At 40.3% G+C, this 15767-nt stretch overlaps 1 protein-coding gene across 1 annotated transcript in view; it reads right to left on the bottom strand.

Moving 5' to 3' along the window:
* The window catches only part of GOLIM4 (golgi integral membrane protein 4), a 33373-nt gene extending 17625 nt beyond the window's left edge, over window positions 1-15748 (bottom strand). The window contains exon 1 of the mRNA XM_010171232.1: window positions 15562-15748. Within this exon, the coding sequence (XP_010169534.1) occupies window positions 15562-15748 (187 nt within the window). The remainder of the gene's footprint in view (window positions 1-15561) is intronic.
* Between the last annotated feature and the right edge of the window lie 19 nt (window positions 15749-15767).

The following is a 15767-nucleotide window of genomic DNA, read 5'->3' as shown; positions in this document are numbered from 1 at the left end:
TATATATATGCTAAAGCATCCTGTGCTTGTATGGAATAGCTACATAATCTGAGCAGGATTTGGGGGTTTTTTTGATTATTTTTTTTCCCCCACATCCTAATTATGGAGATAAGGCAGGAAAAACAACAACAAAAATCACCTGAAGTGCTTGGATAGCTAAAGTATAAAGCTAAACTGGATGCTTCTCTGTAAGGCTGGGGTATCAGAGACTGCTCGTCAGGAAATTGTTTCAGTTTGAGAGTAAAATCAAGTCCTCACTGATTTTTAAATCCATTTATACATTTTCTTTAAGCGAGTCAAAATACCCACACAACACTCTCCAGATGAATGAAGAACTGGTCTGTGTAGAGCGCTTCAGCCAAAAAGCAACAAGCTGAGGTTTTAGGGGCACCACTCACAGTACAACCCCCATTATCCTCAGGTAACGGCAGTCACACAGTTTGTCACATGGTGTGTGTCACTGTCCCCTCCAGCGGGGTCACTGACTATAAAAAACTGCACATAGCTTTTTGGAAAGATGCTCTGACTTCTCTGCCAAACTCTACAAGCCCTTTGAGTTTGATAATGCCACCAGAAAAGGTGGTTCTGCTGCTTGTTCTCATACTGTCCTTCCCTTGGCTCTCACTGCTATGGGTGATGGCACAGCAGGGCCCAGCAGTTGGGGACAGGGTGTGGAACAAATTCTTCTGCTGGCAGTGGTTGTACAGTTTTTAAGAGAGCAGCAGTGACAACTGGCAGTGACCTGCAATGCTGGGTGGCATAGCAGGAGATGGTCTGCCCCAGGTTTGATCACAGAAACCAGACAAAACCTTATTTCTAGATTTTTACAGTATGACACCTACTCTTGGTCCTATCAATGGTCCAACAGACCAACCGTGCCATCTCTCGAGACCTGCCAAGAGCAGATGCTCAATACAGAACACACACAATGAGTTTACAATATTTCCTTGGCACTGTCTCCCAGCAATTTATGGCTCCTAAAGTCTGTCCAACTTCCTGCAGGTCCTTTGTGTACACCATTCCAAAATGGATTTTACATTGATGAATTTGTCTAATTGTTTGTTGTATCCGTGTGTATTTAGAACATCTAATATCCTCTGGCAGAGTGTCTCACCACCTAGCTGCCAGTAAAGCAGCATTTCATTCAGGCTTGTTTTGAACATCCAGTTTGGGATGTCTCTCACACGAAGGGGCACATCAGTCCCTATTTACCCTTTCCTCACCACTCATTAGACTGAAGGATCGTTATCTGAAATGGCCTACCAAGTTTGCAGCAAAGGAAAGATGTTAATTAAAACTCTCACAAATGTACAATTATATTTATCATAGAATCATAGACTAGTTTGGGTTGGAAGGGACCTTAAAGATCATCCAGTTCCAACCCCCCTGCCAGCAGCAGGGACACCTTCCACTAGACCAGGTTGCTCAAAGCCTCATCCAACCTGGCCGAGAACACTTCCAGGGAGGAGCAGCCACAACTTCCTTGGGCAACCTGTTCCAGTGTCTGACCACCCTCACAGTGAAGAACTTCTTCCTAATATCTAATCTAAACCTCCCCTCTTTCAGTTTAAACCCATTTCCCCTTGTTTTGTCATTAACTGCCATTATGAAAAGTCCTTCCCCAGCTTTCTTGTAGGCCCCCTTCAGGTATTGGAAGGCTGCTATAAGATCTCCCCGGAGCCTTCTCAAGCCTTTGCTCAAGCTCAGTTTAACACAAGTACTGCTCACTGTCCAAATTTTAATTTGCACTCTTTTTTTTTTTTTTTAAAGAGTTATTAGTTTGTATTAATGGAATGTGTGATTTTTTTTCCTTCAAAATGAGGAAACTAATCTTCTGAGAAGTAAACCATTGGTGAACATGAGCCTTCAACGGGAAGTATGAAATAAAGATTGGTATCTTGGCAGTCACAGAAAACTCTTTTTGCACCTTAAAACCTGTTCTTAATTCCATCAAGGTGCATTCTCCAGGCTCTTTAGCTACTGGCTTATCTACAAGTGTTTACGTTTTGGCGTAGAAGCAGGATTGCTAATCAATCCTTGTCACCTATCTCTATTTTGCTATTTATCTTCTAAAGTCAAGGGCATCAGTCATGATGAACTAATGTATCAACATCCTCTGCAACAAAACAAGCATGTAATGAATATTCACAAAGTCACCAGCAAGTAAGCTTTGAGAGAAGGGGATAAAAAACAAGGCAGCACTACAGTGATGGTTTTATCTGGGCACTAAAGATGGTGAATGCCGAATGACATTGGAAAAGGAACAGTGGTTGTAGCATAGCAACTCAGGAGAGAAATGAAAATCCATAATGGATTTCCCCTCCCATGCAATCAGGGGTAGAAATAGGCTTTTTGGCAAACAGACTAAACCACAAATGGATTCAGAGGTAACATTTTCCATTTCACTTCTTTCTCTGCAAGTGTACCTTCCTCAGCTCCTCCCTGTGTTTTAACAACTGTGTGTGTGTGTTGGTGGGAAGGGGGAAATCCCTGCACAACTAACCCATAATAAGGGCAGGAAAAAAAGAGAAAGAGAATGCAGTAATTTGGGTTTTAGGGACTGCAATTCTGTACCTTTCATAGTTAATTGCATCTCTGCTGAGCTTTGGCTTTGCTGTCTTCACCTGGCACTTTCAAGCAATGTCTCTCCACCCGTCCCAGGCAGCACATCCTCACTGCTGCCTTCTGTGTGCTACCACACCTTTGAAATAATGGAATAAAGCTGGCAAGGTCTTAAAATAGCCCTTCAGATGGCCAAAAAGGGTTAAGAAAAACTTCCTCCTACACCTCTCCCCTTCTAGTTCATTTACAGGTTGGTTCAGCAATGCTGTTCTTTGCTAAAAGTCCATAAATACAATATAATGAAGATTTTGATGAAGAAAATAATTATTAAGAAAGCATAGCTTCCGTATTTTCCTACTTGCTCTTTTGAGTAGGTTGCAGGTCGGATTTTGCAAGTACATATAGGAGTTTATCTCCTATAAACGTAAATTATTCCCACCAGTCAGGAACTTCCTAGGCAAGAGTACAAACTACAAAGCTCTTGTTACTACAGCATGAGATTCCTCACTACCAGCCTGGATATAAGATGTCTGAGCAAGAACCTCACAGAAATATACACTGAAAAACATGTTTTCTATTATAGGTTTCCAAGCTGGAGGAGTGGAACCTATATTAGGAATCTGGAAAATTCCTACTGGTGTGATGTACTGACACAGCACTTCACAAATAATTGTTTCATAGGGTGAGTTCTTAATTTCGTACTGATCTTTCCACAAATAATTGAATTTTGATTCTATGTTATATTCAATAGAATGGTAAGAAAAAGGGGGAAAACTTGTAATCTAGTGGCTAATATGTACTATTTCAAAGCTGGAATAACTGCAGGTATCAGTTTAATTCTTTAAGTTACCTACATCATAGAATCATAGAATGGTTTGGATTGGAAGGGACCTTAAAGATCATCCAGTCCCAATCCCCCTGCCAGCAGCAGGGACACCTTCCACTAGACCAGGTTGCTCAAAGCCTCATCCAACCTGGCCGAGAACACTTCCAGGGAGGAGCAGCCACAGCTTCTCTGGGCAACCTGTTCCAGTGTCTCACCACCCTCACAGTGAAGAGCTTCTTCCTAATATCTAATCTAAACCTCCCCTCTTCCAGCTTAAACCCATTTCCCCTTGTTTTGTCATTAACTGCCCTTATGAAAAGTCCTTCCCCAGCTTTCTTGTAGGCCCCCTTCAGCTATCATGTAACCTACATGAATGAACACAGAACAACATGAATCCAGAGAGGTGATCCAGCCTCAAAGAGCAAAGCCCAGAAAGAGAATCAGTAAAATCACAGCTAGTTCAAACACCCTTCGCCTTCAACGAGGAAATATTTAACAGTTCTTGAACTGATCCCAATTAAATCAGTTTTATCTCAAGCTGAAAGGAAGGTGGAGGAGAAATGTAGGGTGTGATGCTCTCTACAGGTTCTCAGAAGATTGCACCACTTTGGCCACTGCTGAACGTTAATTGCAACACAGGAGTCGAGCAGTCTGATGCAAGCAAGCTTATCCAACAGTCACAGTTATTTCTCTTCGCTTTGCTTTGCACCTCTAAGCAGTAAAACTATTATTAAGTAAAATAAGCCATTATCGTATATTTCAAAGACAGAATTTCCTATTTTACATTATCAGCCATTTAGCAACTGTGTTACTTTGGTATTTTGGTCTGTCAGAAGCATGATTCAAGACTAAAATAGCCCAGCTCTCACTACGTTACATACTGGAATATTAAGATTACATTGGGATTTAAATAGACATGATGCAAGAAATCTTATTAATTTCATTGTTATTGTTTCTTATGCAATTCTGCCATCTTTCTCTGAGCTTAGAGTAATAACTTTCGTTTAAAACCAGCAGATTTCAGTAGTCCTGGCAACGTGCAATGTTATTTTCTCTCAGACTGTGGCAGAGTTGAACTGAACCAGCAGCGTGTGGTAAACCACACTGGCACTTCTCTAGTTGCACTATGAACGTCTGCAGAACACAGACTTGTTATAAAAATACAATTTATTTCCAATTCTTGTCACTGCAGGTAGAACCATTTAAAATGTGAATCTTTGCAAATAGCTTTTGTGCTGAGAGTAAAGCATTTCCATGAGCCAAGGAAGAATCCCTTCGATATGGGATGTAGGACAGACTTTCTAGTCCAATGAGAATAATAATAGGGTTTTTTTTTAATCTCAGAAGAGATTTCTTGATTCATCTGATGCTAATGTTTCATGCTGGGAAAACACATCATTAATATAGCAAGACCTGCTCCCCAAGCTTCCAGCTCTTTATATGATTAAATAGTCAGTGAATCTGGCTTCAAACAAGGAGATCCACTATTTCACTACTGATAATCTTATCAGAAACAGGTTATTAAGCTGTGGGTAGCTCCTGGATGAGTATCAGGATTCCTCACTACACTACAACCCATGCTGGTCACAGTATATACTCTACCTATTTCAAAGGTTCTCAACTGAGAGTTTAGCAATAAACAGATATTCCAGTGACATTGCAAACATCTAAGAAACAATTGAAGTATTCCCACAATAAAGAGTAGGAAAATTCTGTTTTAAGTAGAGGGCCAGAAAATAACATTACAGAAACCATATATTTACCATATATTGAACAAAATATTCAAGTTATTTCATATTTTATGCCCTTGGAGTATTTTGTTTTGAATTTACACAAAAAGGATAGAAACAAATGCCAAGATAATGTGAAACTGATTGTGTGTGAAAACTAACCATTTTTCTGGCTTAATTATGGAACAATTTTGCATATAGGTAGGGATGCTCTCATTTTGTTCACTGAAAACCACAACCAGCACTGTGTGCAGTATCACAACTGCATTTACTTTAAAATAAACTCCTAAATTATTCAATTTACTCACATGAAGAATAATCAAGCAATAACATTGTCAAATCACAGCCAGTCACTGCAAAAGAGCAGAATTCCTCCTGGCAAACTACACCGTGCACTGGCAGTTGTGCTTAAAAATAACCACCGCTTTGATTTAATTCTCTACCTATTTGTGTTGCTCAGAGATAAATAACTTTGAGAGAGAAGTTTCTGTTTAATACCCAGATCTTCATATTCAGGGGTTCTGTAGTGTTTGTCATAGACCTACCACTTATCTAATGGCATGAGGAGAAAGCACTAACATCTACTGGTCTCGAAGATCCTGCACCAAAAATAACCTCTCAATGAAAATAAACCTGTTCCTCTAACTTAGTCTCCAATAAGAAACTGGAATTGGAGAATAGGATCTGAGAAAATTATGGAGATTTGGGTCTGGCTAGCTTGAGTGCAGGCAACTAACTGTACACCAGACCGATGTCCCACCACATCGTGCTCCCAATGCAGAGAGGTTCTACACGAATGAGATGCCCCACTGCTACTAAACCAACTCCAAGCAGAGCTGTGGATGGAGACTGATCAAGAGCCTGCACTCAGGTCAAAGTTTAGCCATAAAGATCTGCCCAAAGATAACAGAGATCTGACTACGTGCATTTTTATATAACATTTTCAATCCTGGAACACAGGATTCTTTTCTGGGTAAGTTGTAATATAACTGAAAAACCAACAAATCATTTGAGAATTACCTGTATCCTGCTAGCTGATGTGACACCAAGTGTTGGGAATCCATTAAAGCTCACGGCTGAGTCCTTAATTAAACTGTGAGACTCCTGCTTTTGGCTCTACAAACTCAGTGCCTGGTGTCTTGCCCAGGACAGGAATTATCAGTGATGCTCTCTATGAAGCTTGCCTTCTATCAAGGTGTTTTACACCCTGACATTGCACTCCTCAGGAACAGATTAGACAAGGTATCAGAACTAATCATGAGAGAATCTCAAAAAGCTTTGGAATGTGTGGAGAGTTCAGGTAAGCACAGAAGAAAATGCACATGCTTATCAAACCTTCAGCTTTGTATCCTTAAAAAGAAAAGAGGAAATCTGAAGCACAACCTGGAGAAGTGTTGCAGATGTTAAAAGCTTTGCTTTGACTGCAGTTCTGGCAATGGGGAATGCTGGGGAATTTGGCACACTAGTGCAGTTCGCCCCAGAAATGCATGTTTGTATTTCTGAGAAATAACCGTGGCCTCTATTAAATTATAAGGATGACATGAAAATTAATTTCTGAACTGGAGTAAACATCTACATTTAATAGAATCCTTTTACTTCTCCCTGCCTCATGTACTCCCTTTCTTAGAAGTCAATAACACCTCTAGGAAACAACAGACTTAAAAAGAAATTGCAAGTAAAACATAATAATAGGTTGGGATATAGGAAGGTATTTCTCATGTTGAAGCAGTAAACTGTAATAGCTGCTGCTAAACATAAAAGTTTGAGAAGGGGTATTAAATGCAATTAAATATTTAATCCCCAACAGTTAAGCTTCAGATATTACTTTTATTAGGAAAGAGATCACGTTTTCCAACCCAGAAAAGATTTCCTGTGTACTCCACAAAATACTTCTTCCAACCTTTGGTGCCACCCATGGTTGTGACATGCTGGGTCAGATTAGCATCTCACCTTGCACATGTAGTTTTCTAGACACCTATCTATGCTGAAGTTTTTTTTATTTTTTAAATGATGATAAATGCAAATAGTTCAAACAAAATCTGTTTAATGATTTTAGATTTAAATCCTTAAGGTTAGCAGATTTACTTCTAAAAATTTGCATTCCCTTTTCTTTTTTATTTTCTTCTCTCCATTATTCTGCCATTTTTGTCATGACACACCAGACCATTTTGAAGAAAACACACAAACATTCAGAAGAGCTGCAGAGACAATAGTTTCCTTCTCACATCATCTCTGAATGTCTGGGTCTGCTCAACTCTCAGCTCCAAAAAACAAGGGGCCTGTTCTTTCTCTCAAAAATTGTTTTAGACATTTTTTTTTCAATTCTATGCAGAAATCTAGTGCTACTATCTACATGATGTTAGAATCTATATAAATATATATATCTATCTCCAGAAACTAGCACAAAATCAACACTGAAGAAAATAATGGGGTTTTATATATATATATATACACACATACACACACACACACACATTGTTTTAACTGTCTCTCCTAACTGAAATGTTTGTATTTTTATCTTAATGGAATATGGCAAAAACTGATATAACAACTACAGTTACCACCTTACAAAACTGCTAAACCACTTCCTTAAATTATTTCTCAAGAGCTCTAACACAGGGGAACTTGGAGTCAGCTCCAGTTGTACGTTTCAAAAAAGAGCATCCAGAAATCAATAGTTTGAGTTAGTGCTTCTTTTATTTATATATTTATTTTTTTAACAGATCACTGTCAAACCTCAAAATATGTATCCAAATATGAGAGATTAACTGAAACATTGAAAATGGTATTGTTAAGTGTGGTGGCATGGATAGGAATAGGCTGCTTACTATGCCCCCCAGGAACACAAGCAGGCTATACTTCTCTCAACATCTCTGTAATTAAGACTGCCAAACTCAGGGATCTGAGTCACCTCGGGAAAATAAGATACTGGGTTAATTTCAGATACCTTGGCAGGGGGGAAAATGTAGAGGAAAAGGTGGAGTAACTGCAATTTCTTATATTTCTTAATTAAAGATACAAAGTAGAAAATCTCTGAAAGTTTTAATATGAGAAAAAAAGATCAGAATTGCATCCAGCTCAGAAGATCCTTCTTTAAACAAGGAACAGCATCCAAACTGGCTGAATTCCTTAAGTGCTTACCTCAGGCTCCAACATGACTAGAAATTCATGCCCCTGAATCCTAAAAATCCCAAGAAAAATCACCCAACAAAAGATTCTGCCTTAATTAGTTGTTCTGTGTATTTCATTTTCTCAGTACTCTGAATTATTTAGCTTTCATTACCTTTACACCTCAAACCAGCACCTGAGTTCTAGCAGGACAGATTTAATTACTTTTTGGATGCAAGGATCCTACTCCAAAATGAGCAAAGTGAACTCTTATTAGCCACAGATTGCTTGGCAATATCCTCACCACTATGTAAGAGATGCTAGAATGTGTACTCAAGTCTCACTGGGGGTGGAAACTTTACTCATAACCTTGTCCCACCCAAACACACAGGCTGATAAGCCTCTCTCCTACCCAGCAAAAATAACCAGCCCAATGAGACAATGGGTTTGGAACATCACAGTTAAGACTTGAGAATTCAATCAGCTTTGCTCATGTAGGAAGTAAGGAAGTAATTGAACTCTGTTGTTTAGGTTTTTGTTTTAACAGTAAAGCAACAATCTGAAACCCTGAAAACAAACTGAACCCTTCCAGGAGTATCTAACTCCTTAAATATTAAAGTTTTGTCAGTACAACTGCAAAGTCATGACCACCCTAGAACTCTTCCCACACCGTGTGCTTAGCACAGACAGGTATCGCTTAAACTGCGCTGTTGACAGGATTTCAGTTTGCAGCTACAACTGCCAGATTGTGATCACGGCTGTTTCATCCTCTGCTTCTCTACTGGTCTTCCTCCAACAAAGCTGATGATGTTTTAGGTGATGCAGAAGCTGCTGTCAAACCTTTGCCTGCTAGGAATATGTGATAGGAGATGACTGGTGAAGAAGCCAGAATGCAAACGCTCCAAAGCATCCACCCGTCTTGCATCCCTCCTCTCAGCTCTGAAGTGTTCACAAACACAGACAGATCAATCACTCACAAGCTTTAAAAGGCTGAGGTCATCAGTAACAAATAGTTTCAGGATATTGGCTCTATCTTGCATCAGCCTGTTAGCTACCAAGCCCAACATTAAACCAGGGGGAACAATAAAACCACCCTGTTACCTCATTCCTTCAGACTACATGCTCTGTGATCTTCAGCCCAGATTCCAACTTGGGTACAGGTGTGACATTGCAGCACAGGTAGAAATTTATCCTGGAAGTATTATGTCCGCAGGGAAAGTGATTTAAGGGCCTTCAGGCACAGATTGAAGGAAGTTTAAAAAATATAAATATAAGAATTTGCTCAATTTATCTTTCCAGCCATAGAATTCAGCTGCTGAGACTTACTCACTATGGACCTGGAGGCAACAAACCAGCCCCCCGAGTTAACTGAACCAAACAAAGCTCTAGCACCTTTTAATAATTTCAGATAACCCCAAATCTTCAGGTTGAGCTACAAAACAGACATATATCTATCCAAATATACATTTTACACATACATATATGCACATACAAATGCATATATGAATATACATTCATAGAATATAGAACTTCCATACTAAAAGTTTGCACAAATTATTTCAAATGTTTACTGTGTTTTTAAGTATTTAGAATATTAAATCCCTAGTGAAAAATGAGAATGGAAGTACAAAAGACAGATTCTTAGATGAGGTTACAAACCAAAGCATACCATTTCAGAAGAAGACAGGATACCCTAATGGTAGCAGAATTAGGGATGTTATATTTGCCATTTCACACAGTGCTGTATTACACAGGGAACTAATTTCTACTGTAACAGATCTTTCAGGTCTCATTTAGCAACAAAACACAAACAAAAGCAGCACTGTAGTGTTACCTGCAATCTGAAACAGTAATCACAAGAGTTCAGACTGCTGATGTTATGGAGCAAAATAGAAACACAGAATGGTTTGGGTTGGAAGAGACCTTCAAGCTCATCCAGTTCCAACCCCCCTGCCAGCAGCAGGGACACCTTCCACTAGACCAGGTTGCTCAAAGCCTCACCCAGCCTGGCCTTCAACACTTCCAGGGAGGAGCAGCCACAGCTTCCTCTGGGCAACCTGGGACACTGTCTCACCACCCTCACAGGAAAGAATTTCTTCCTCATATCTAATCTAAACCTGCCCTCTTCCAGTTTCAAGCCATTTCCCCTTGTTCTCTCACTACCTGCCCTTGTAAAAAGTCCTTCCCCAGCCTTTCTGGAGCCCCTTCAGGTACTGGAAGGTCACTATAAGGTCTCCCCAGAGCCTTCTCTTCTCCAGGCTGAACAGCCCCAACTCTTTCAGCCTGTCCTCATAGGAGAGCTGTTCCAGCCCTCGCATCATCCTCGTGGCCTCCTCTGGACTTGTTCTAACTGGTCCATGGCTTTCTTGTGTTGGGGGCTCCAGAACTGGACACAGCACTGCAGGTGAGGCCTTACAAGAGCAGAGTAGAGGGGGAGAATCACCTCCCTCGACCTGCTGCCCTCGCTGCTCTGGGTGCAGCCCAGGATAGTGATAGTGAAGTACATCCACACCTGTACATACTTCATTAAGGACAGTTTTGGCCTCTACATAGTTAGCATGCTGACAGACATAATTAATATTAACCACTAAAGTTACACACAGCTATGGTCTAGTATTGTGATGTATTATGCACGTCTCTACACCTGGAGCTACTATAGATCTGATCAACTTCTAGCCAGTCACCTCCAAGGAGGAGCCTCAGTTTAGGACAAAAGGCACAACAGACACAGAGGAATTCTGTATTTGCTTTTCAGCTGGTGTTTTCTACTGCTGGATCAGATAGCTTTGAGGAAATCCACACCTTGCCTGAAGTAGGACAAACTCTGAACTCTCAAGTTCAAAGTCCCTGCTGGGTTGGCTCCCAGTTGGTCTCAGCCTGCACAGAGATTGCCTGAAGCCATCGGATACGTTAAGACTCTAAGAGAAAAAGCAGGAAAAGTAAAGTAGTAAAAGGCACTGAGTGTAGGCTGTTATTAGGATTAGGGATTAAAACAGATTAAACAGATTAAAATAGTACACAGGGGGTTACTTAATACCCAGAAGATGAGAAGACAGAAGCTGTAAGGGCTAAAAAGACATTTGTAGATACATTCAGTCTTGAAGCAGTCAAAGATACGATCAGGTTCATCTGCAGCTGTAAATCCCTATCTGTTCTAGCCAACTGAAGTGTGTTTCTATATGGCCAATAGTTTAAGATTTACTTTGATACATCTTGGTAGGAAGTAAAGAGTGTCAAGTTTTGTTTTTATCATTTTAGGAAATACTAAATACGATTATCTTCAAGTTTCGAACACATAATGCTCAAAGAATGAGATTTTTAAAATAATCAGCTCACTGGGAAGATCAGCTTCTCTGTGAAAGAGCTTAAGAGATAATGACGACTTTAAGTTTTCTTAGCAGCCAAGAAATTTTGTGTCATCTCTAAATTTTGCCTCCGGTATTCCCTCTGCGGGTTACAAAACCAGCCCTACTTTCTCCATACCCATCAGAACTTTGTTAGCAAGATAAAAATGCTAAAGTTTGACATTCTTTTTTTGAGACATTTAGCTTTCAAATACAAAATCTTCTAAAATGAGAGCTGGCTAAAAGGGGTGAGCTGAAGATCTCGGCCTCTACAAACCAGTTATTCTTACAAAACAGTTATTCTTATCATGTCCACCAAGTCTGCCATCTTCACAATCACACCCTGGTTTAATTTCAAAAGGCACAAATACTTCTCTCAGTTGAGTACCTGAATTGTGATCACCAGAAAAAGCAGAGCTCCCTACAACAACCATGGTATACAGCCCTCTTCAGACCCAGTGCACAGGCTAAATGATTTTGAGACCTCTTCCTGCAACTGTTTTTCAGTGATACGGACATTCTTGGTAGATGAAAAGTGTTATTTCCCCACGTGTACAGAAGATTGAGCCTGGTTCACATGCTGCATTTGAGCAAAACAAGGCAATGGAAAAGAAAAATCTAAGACGACTGGCTTTTCAAACAAAACCAGAAAGCACTGCTCAGTCAGGCATGAGGAACTGGCAAGTACCAAAAAGAAGGTTCTTATTACCTACCTCAATGAAAAAAAACCCTAAAAAACTGTGCAGAGATAGAAAAATAGTAGAGGAGATAGTAGGAAGCAAAGGGAGGCTACACCCCAAGCTACATCTGAGGATCCTTCTTAAGATTTTGGGCAGACCAAAGGCATTCAGGTCCAAAATTGTGACCTTATACATAAATTTAGGAGTTGCCTGTGATCCTTAAGCATTTCACAAACTGACCCAAGTTTCACCCAGAAGCCCTAACATCGTTCCTCTGTGCACAATCAGGAAAGCAACTCTCTTTATAGGCTACAGTAATCACAACAAAACCTAACCAGAATTCAGAAAACAGGTGATACTTCACTGCCACCCAAGTGTTTCAATCTAGTCATCCTTCCAGGAGCACAGCCAGCCCGGCACAATAAAGCCTCAGGATCCTCCAAAGGACAAATTAAAAAGGTTAGGCCTTTTTTTTTTTTTCTTTTTAAATTTAAAACTGTAAAAGCCTACTGATGAAAAGTTTGTTCAGGAAGTCCAAAGTTCAGTTCTCTCCTCAGCTTGTAATGAGCTTTAAATTCTTATTTAATCACCTAGAGGAGAGCTGTAAACACTAAGAAATCAAGCACTGTTGATACAGCACCCTCTTTTCCTCCTGGCAATGCTAAGTCAGTGACCTTGCCCTTTAACTGGTTCCTGTTTAAAGCATTTCAGAGTGCTCCCATCATACTTCAGGGCCCAAAGTTACCTCTGGACCAGTAGCTATAGAGGAACTGATTACACTGCATGGAAATATAAGTTGCACTGCTTTAAGAGTGATATATTTTTGTTATTTTCATAAAAGAATCAACTCAAAGAATAATCTCCCCTGTTAAGGACAGCAAAGAGGTGTAGCCTAGATATTCTTAGAGGTGTTTGGTTTGGGTTTTTCTGTTTCTTTGGCAACAGAAACATTGTTGATTTAAAATCCAAGCCATTTAAAAATCAAAAGTTCAAAGGGCAGTCAGTTACTGCACCTGCAAACACAGGACTTTCTGTCAGCATTTTATGTTGTTTCAAAGTCTCTGTTTAAAGAAAATTCCTTCCTGTTGTTCCATATCAAAGAGTTGAATAGGAAAGGTTCCAAAATGGTTTTGGTGTTGTCTGTCACTATTTGGCATGGTGCTTGTGTATCTCCAGGTGAGTTGGGGGTAGGCACAGGTTCTGAATTCTCCATGTTCTCCTCACTAATAAACTGCTACTGCAAAAATCCAAGTGATTATACAAGTCAGGCCACGGGCCAGGCTATCCCAGAAAGAGTCATTAAATGTATGGGGAAAGACATGGAAGAATAAGTTTATTTCTAGCTCACAATGCCCAAATCCTCCAAAATCCTTAGGCACGCAGCTTCCACTTACTTCAGGGGGAGATTTGGCATCTAACGCTTGCTGCTGCGTGTAGTATGTTTCTGAGCTCACAGCTCCATCCTCTTCTAGGTAATACAGGAAGATTTTAAAGAATCAATTTTGTTGTTACATTAGGGTTTTCCTTGTATTCTGTGACTTAATTGCTAGTATTTTTTTTTTTTAAACAACGTTTACTGATACCATACTATGCATAGATAAGATTTCCTGCTTAATAGGCTCGATACATTGGCCTGGGTCCCAGAACCATGTGAATTTATTCCATTGATAACCAACTGCATTAATGTTTTCAGATTCTGGTCTATATTTTACATTTCTTACTAAAACAAGTAAGAGAATACTTCTCTAAAATCCAGCACTGTCACCCCATTTATCAGCTACTAGTTGCCAGCTGCTGCCGTGAACTTGCTTGGATGGCTACTCAAAATAATGTTTCAGAAGTGGAAAGTTTAAACTCACAGTCCAGACCCAATATATCTGATCAAGAGAATATCTCCTCTGTGTTAGGAAAAAAGTTTGTTGCATGTTCCTCTTTGGTATATCCAAAGCAACAGAAAAAGCTGACTTGTTGAATTTTAGCTTGAGAACAAGATGTTTCTCTGTCCTCTTCAAATACTGTTGGCAAACATACAGACTAGCAAAAGTAGCCCTTTAGCCATCTGCCACATACCCACCTCCCAGCCAAACATTTACACCTTTTTTGGTGACTAAAATGAAGGTTGCTGTCAAATTTTTCCACGGCATTACCTGGAAATGGCCTGAAATCGAAGTATCAGTCTCAGATCTTAGCTAAACGTATTCAAGTAACAAATCACTATAAAAATCTAAACATATGAGCCAAATTTTGTGTTCTCTACATAAAAACTGTATGCTTCTAGGCACGGTTTTATGTATGCTTCCATAGTGAAAATTAGGGTTGAAGATCACCCTGAAGCTGTGTACTGTTACAGCTACTACAGCAGGCCACTCTTATTTTGGTTTTATACAGTTTTGAGAAATAAAACTCTAAAGAGTTGTGAAAGTTGGCTCTAGACTTTGTATACGCCGACCTGACTGCTGAATTGTCTTGCACTTGGCAATTAGAGAGGTGACAAAGTCTTCCACTTCCTAGAGCACTGATGCTCCATGTACCTATCTGCTGCTTTGCACCTGATTTCTGCACATGCAGATGTCAGATATCAGTATCTTTTAATCTTCAAGTACAGGACGCCCACATTTGGTGCATCCTTAAACCAAGATACACTTAAATCTGTACTTATGTGGCAGCTTTAAGCCAAGAAGTTCAAAGTTATTCCAAAAGTAATAGAATAGTCTTATCCTATTAACTTATTTGAACTTTACTTTGTAATTACCCTTTAAAAAAAAAAAGATTTATTAGAATACTCTTCACCCTCCTGGAGCTATTTAAGGTTTATGCTGCCCAGGAATTGCAGCCTTGCATTTTTGCAGCTAAATGTTCTCTCAGCAGCATAAAATTAATACTGCTAAGACAACACAGAAACATGCAGAAGTCCCAGAACTGGACATGGTCTGTACTGTTAGATGAGCAGCAGGCAGTACACCTGCCTTTTCCGTTTATATCAGGAATTACAAAGTGATGCACAGTCCTTTGGGAATAAAAGTCACTCTATAAAAAGCATGGGAGTGAGGGGGAATTAGAGCTCTTTAAGGAGTTTGTGACAAAAACCCACACTGCCTTCAGCAGGGTTAGGATCCTACCCTCGGTGAGATATCAAAACCCCCCAGGATGGAGGGAGAGAAGGGAAAGAAGCATGTAAGAAGCAAAACTTTGTGAGAGGTTGGACAGCTGGAGTAGAGGCTTCCCCAGAGGAGGAGGAGGAGGAGGAGGAAGAGGAGGGTATTCCGAAAGCCTTGGGAAGGGGTGGCAGAGGCTCCTGCCGAGGTAAGTACCTTGTAACTGAGCCGAGAGGGACTCTTGATGCTGCTGGTACTTGAGTGCCGTGGCCTCAGCCTTCCTCAGCTGGCCCTGCAGCTCGTAGTAGAGCATCGCCCCGTAGAGGAAGCCGAACACCACAGTCAAAAGCAGGAGGGTCTGGAAAATCCGCTTCTGTTTTCGGGAGCACATCCCGTTGCCCATGTCCCCGGCGGGGTCCCAA

The sequence above is a fragment of the Antrostomus carolinensis genome, unplaced genomic scaffold (assembly GCF_000700745.2).
Source record: "Antrostomus carolinensis isolate BGI_N321 unplaced genomic scaffold, ASM70074v2 scaffold15017, whole genome shotgun sequence".
NCBI lineage: Eukaryota > Metazoa > Chordata > Aves > Caprimulgiformes > Caprimulgidae > Antrostomus > Antrostomus carolinensis.
Note: the sequence above shows the minus strand (reverse complement) of the source record. Positions and strands in the feature narration are given on the sequence as shown.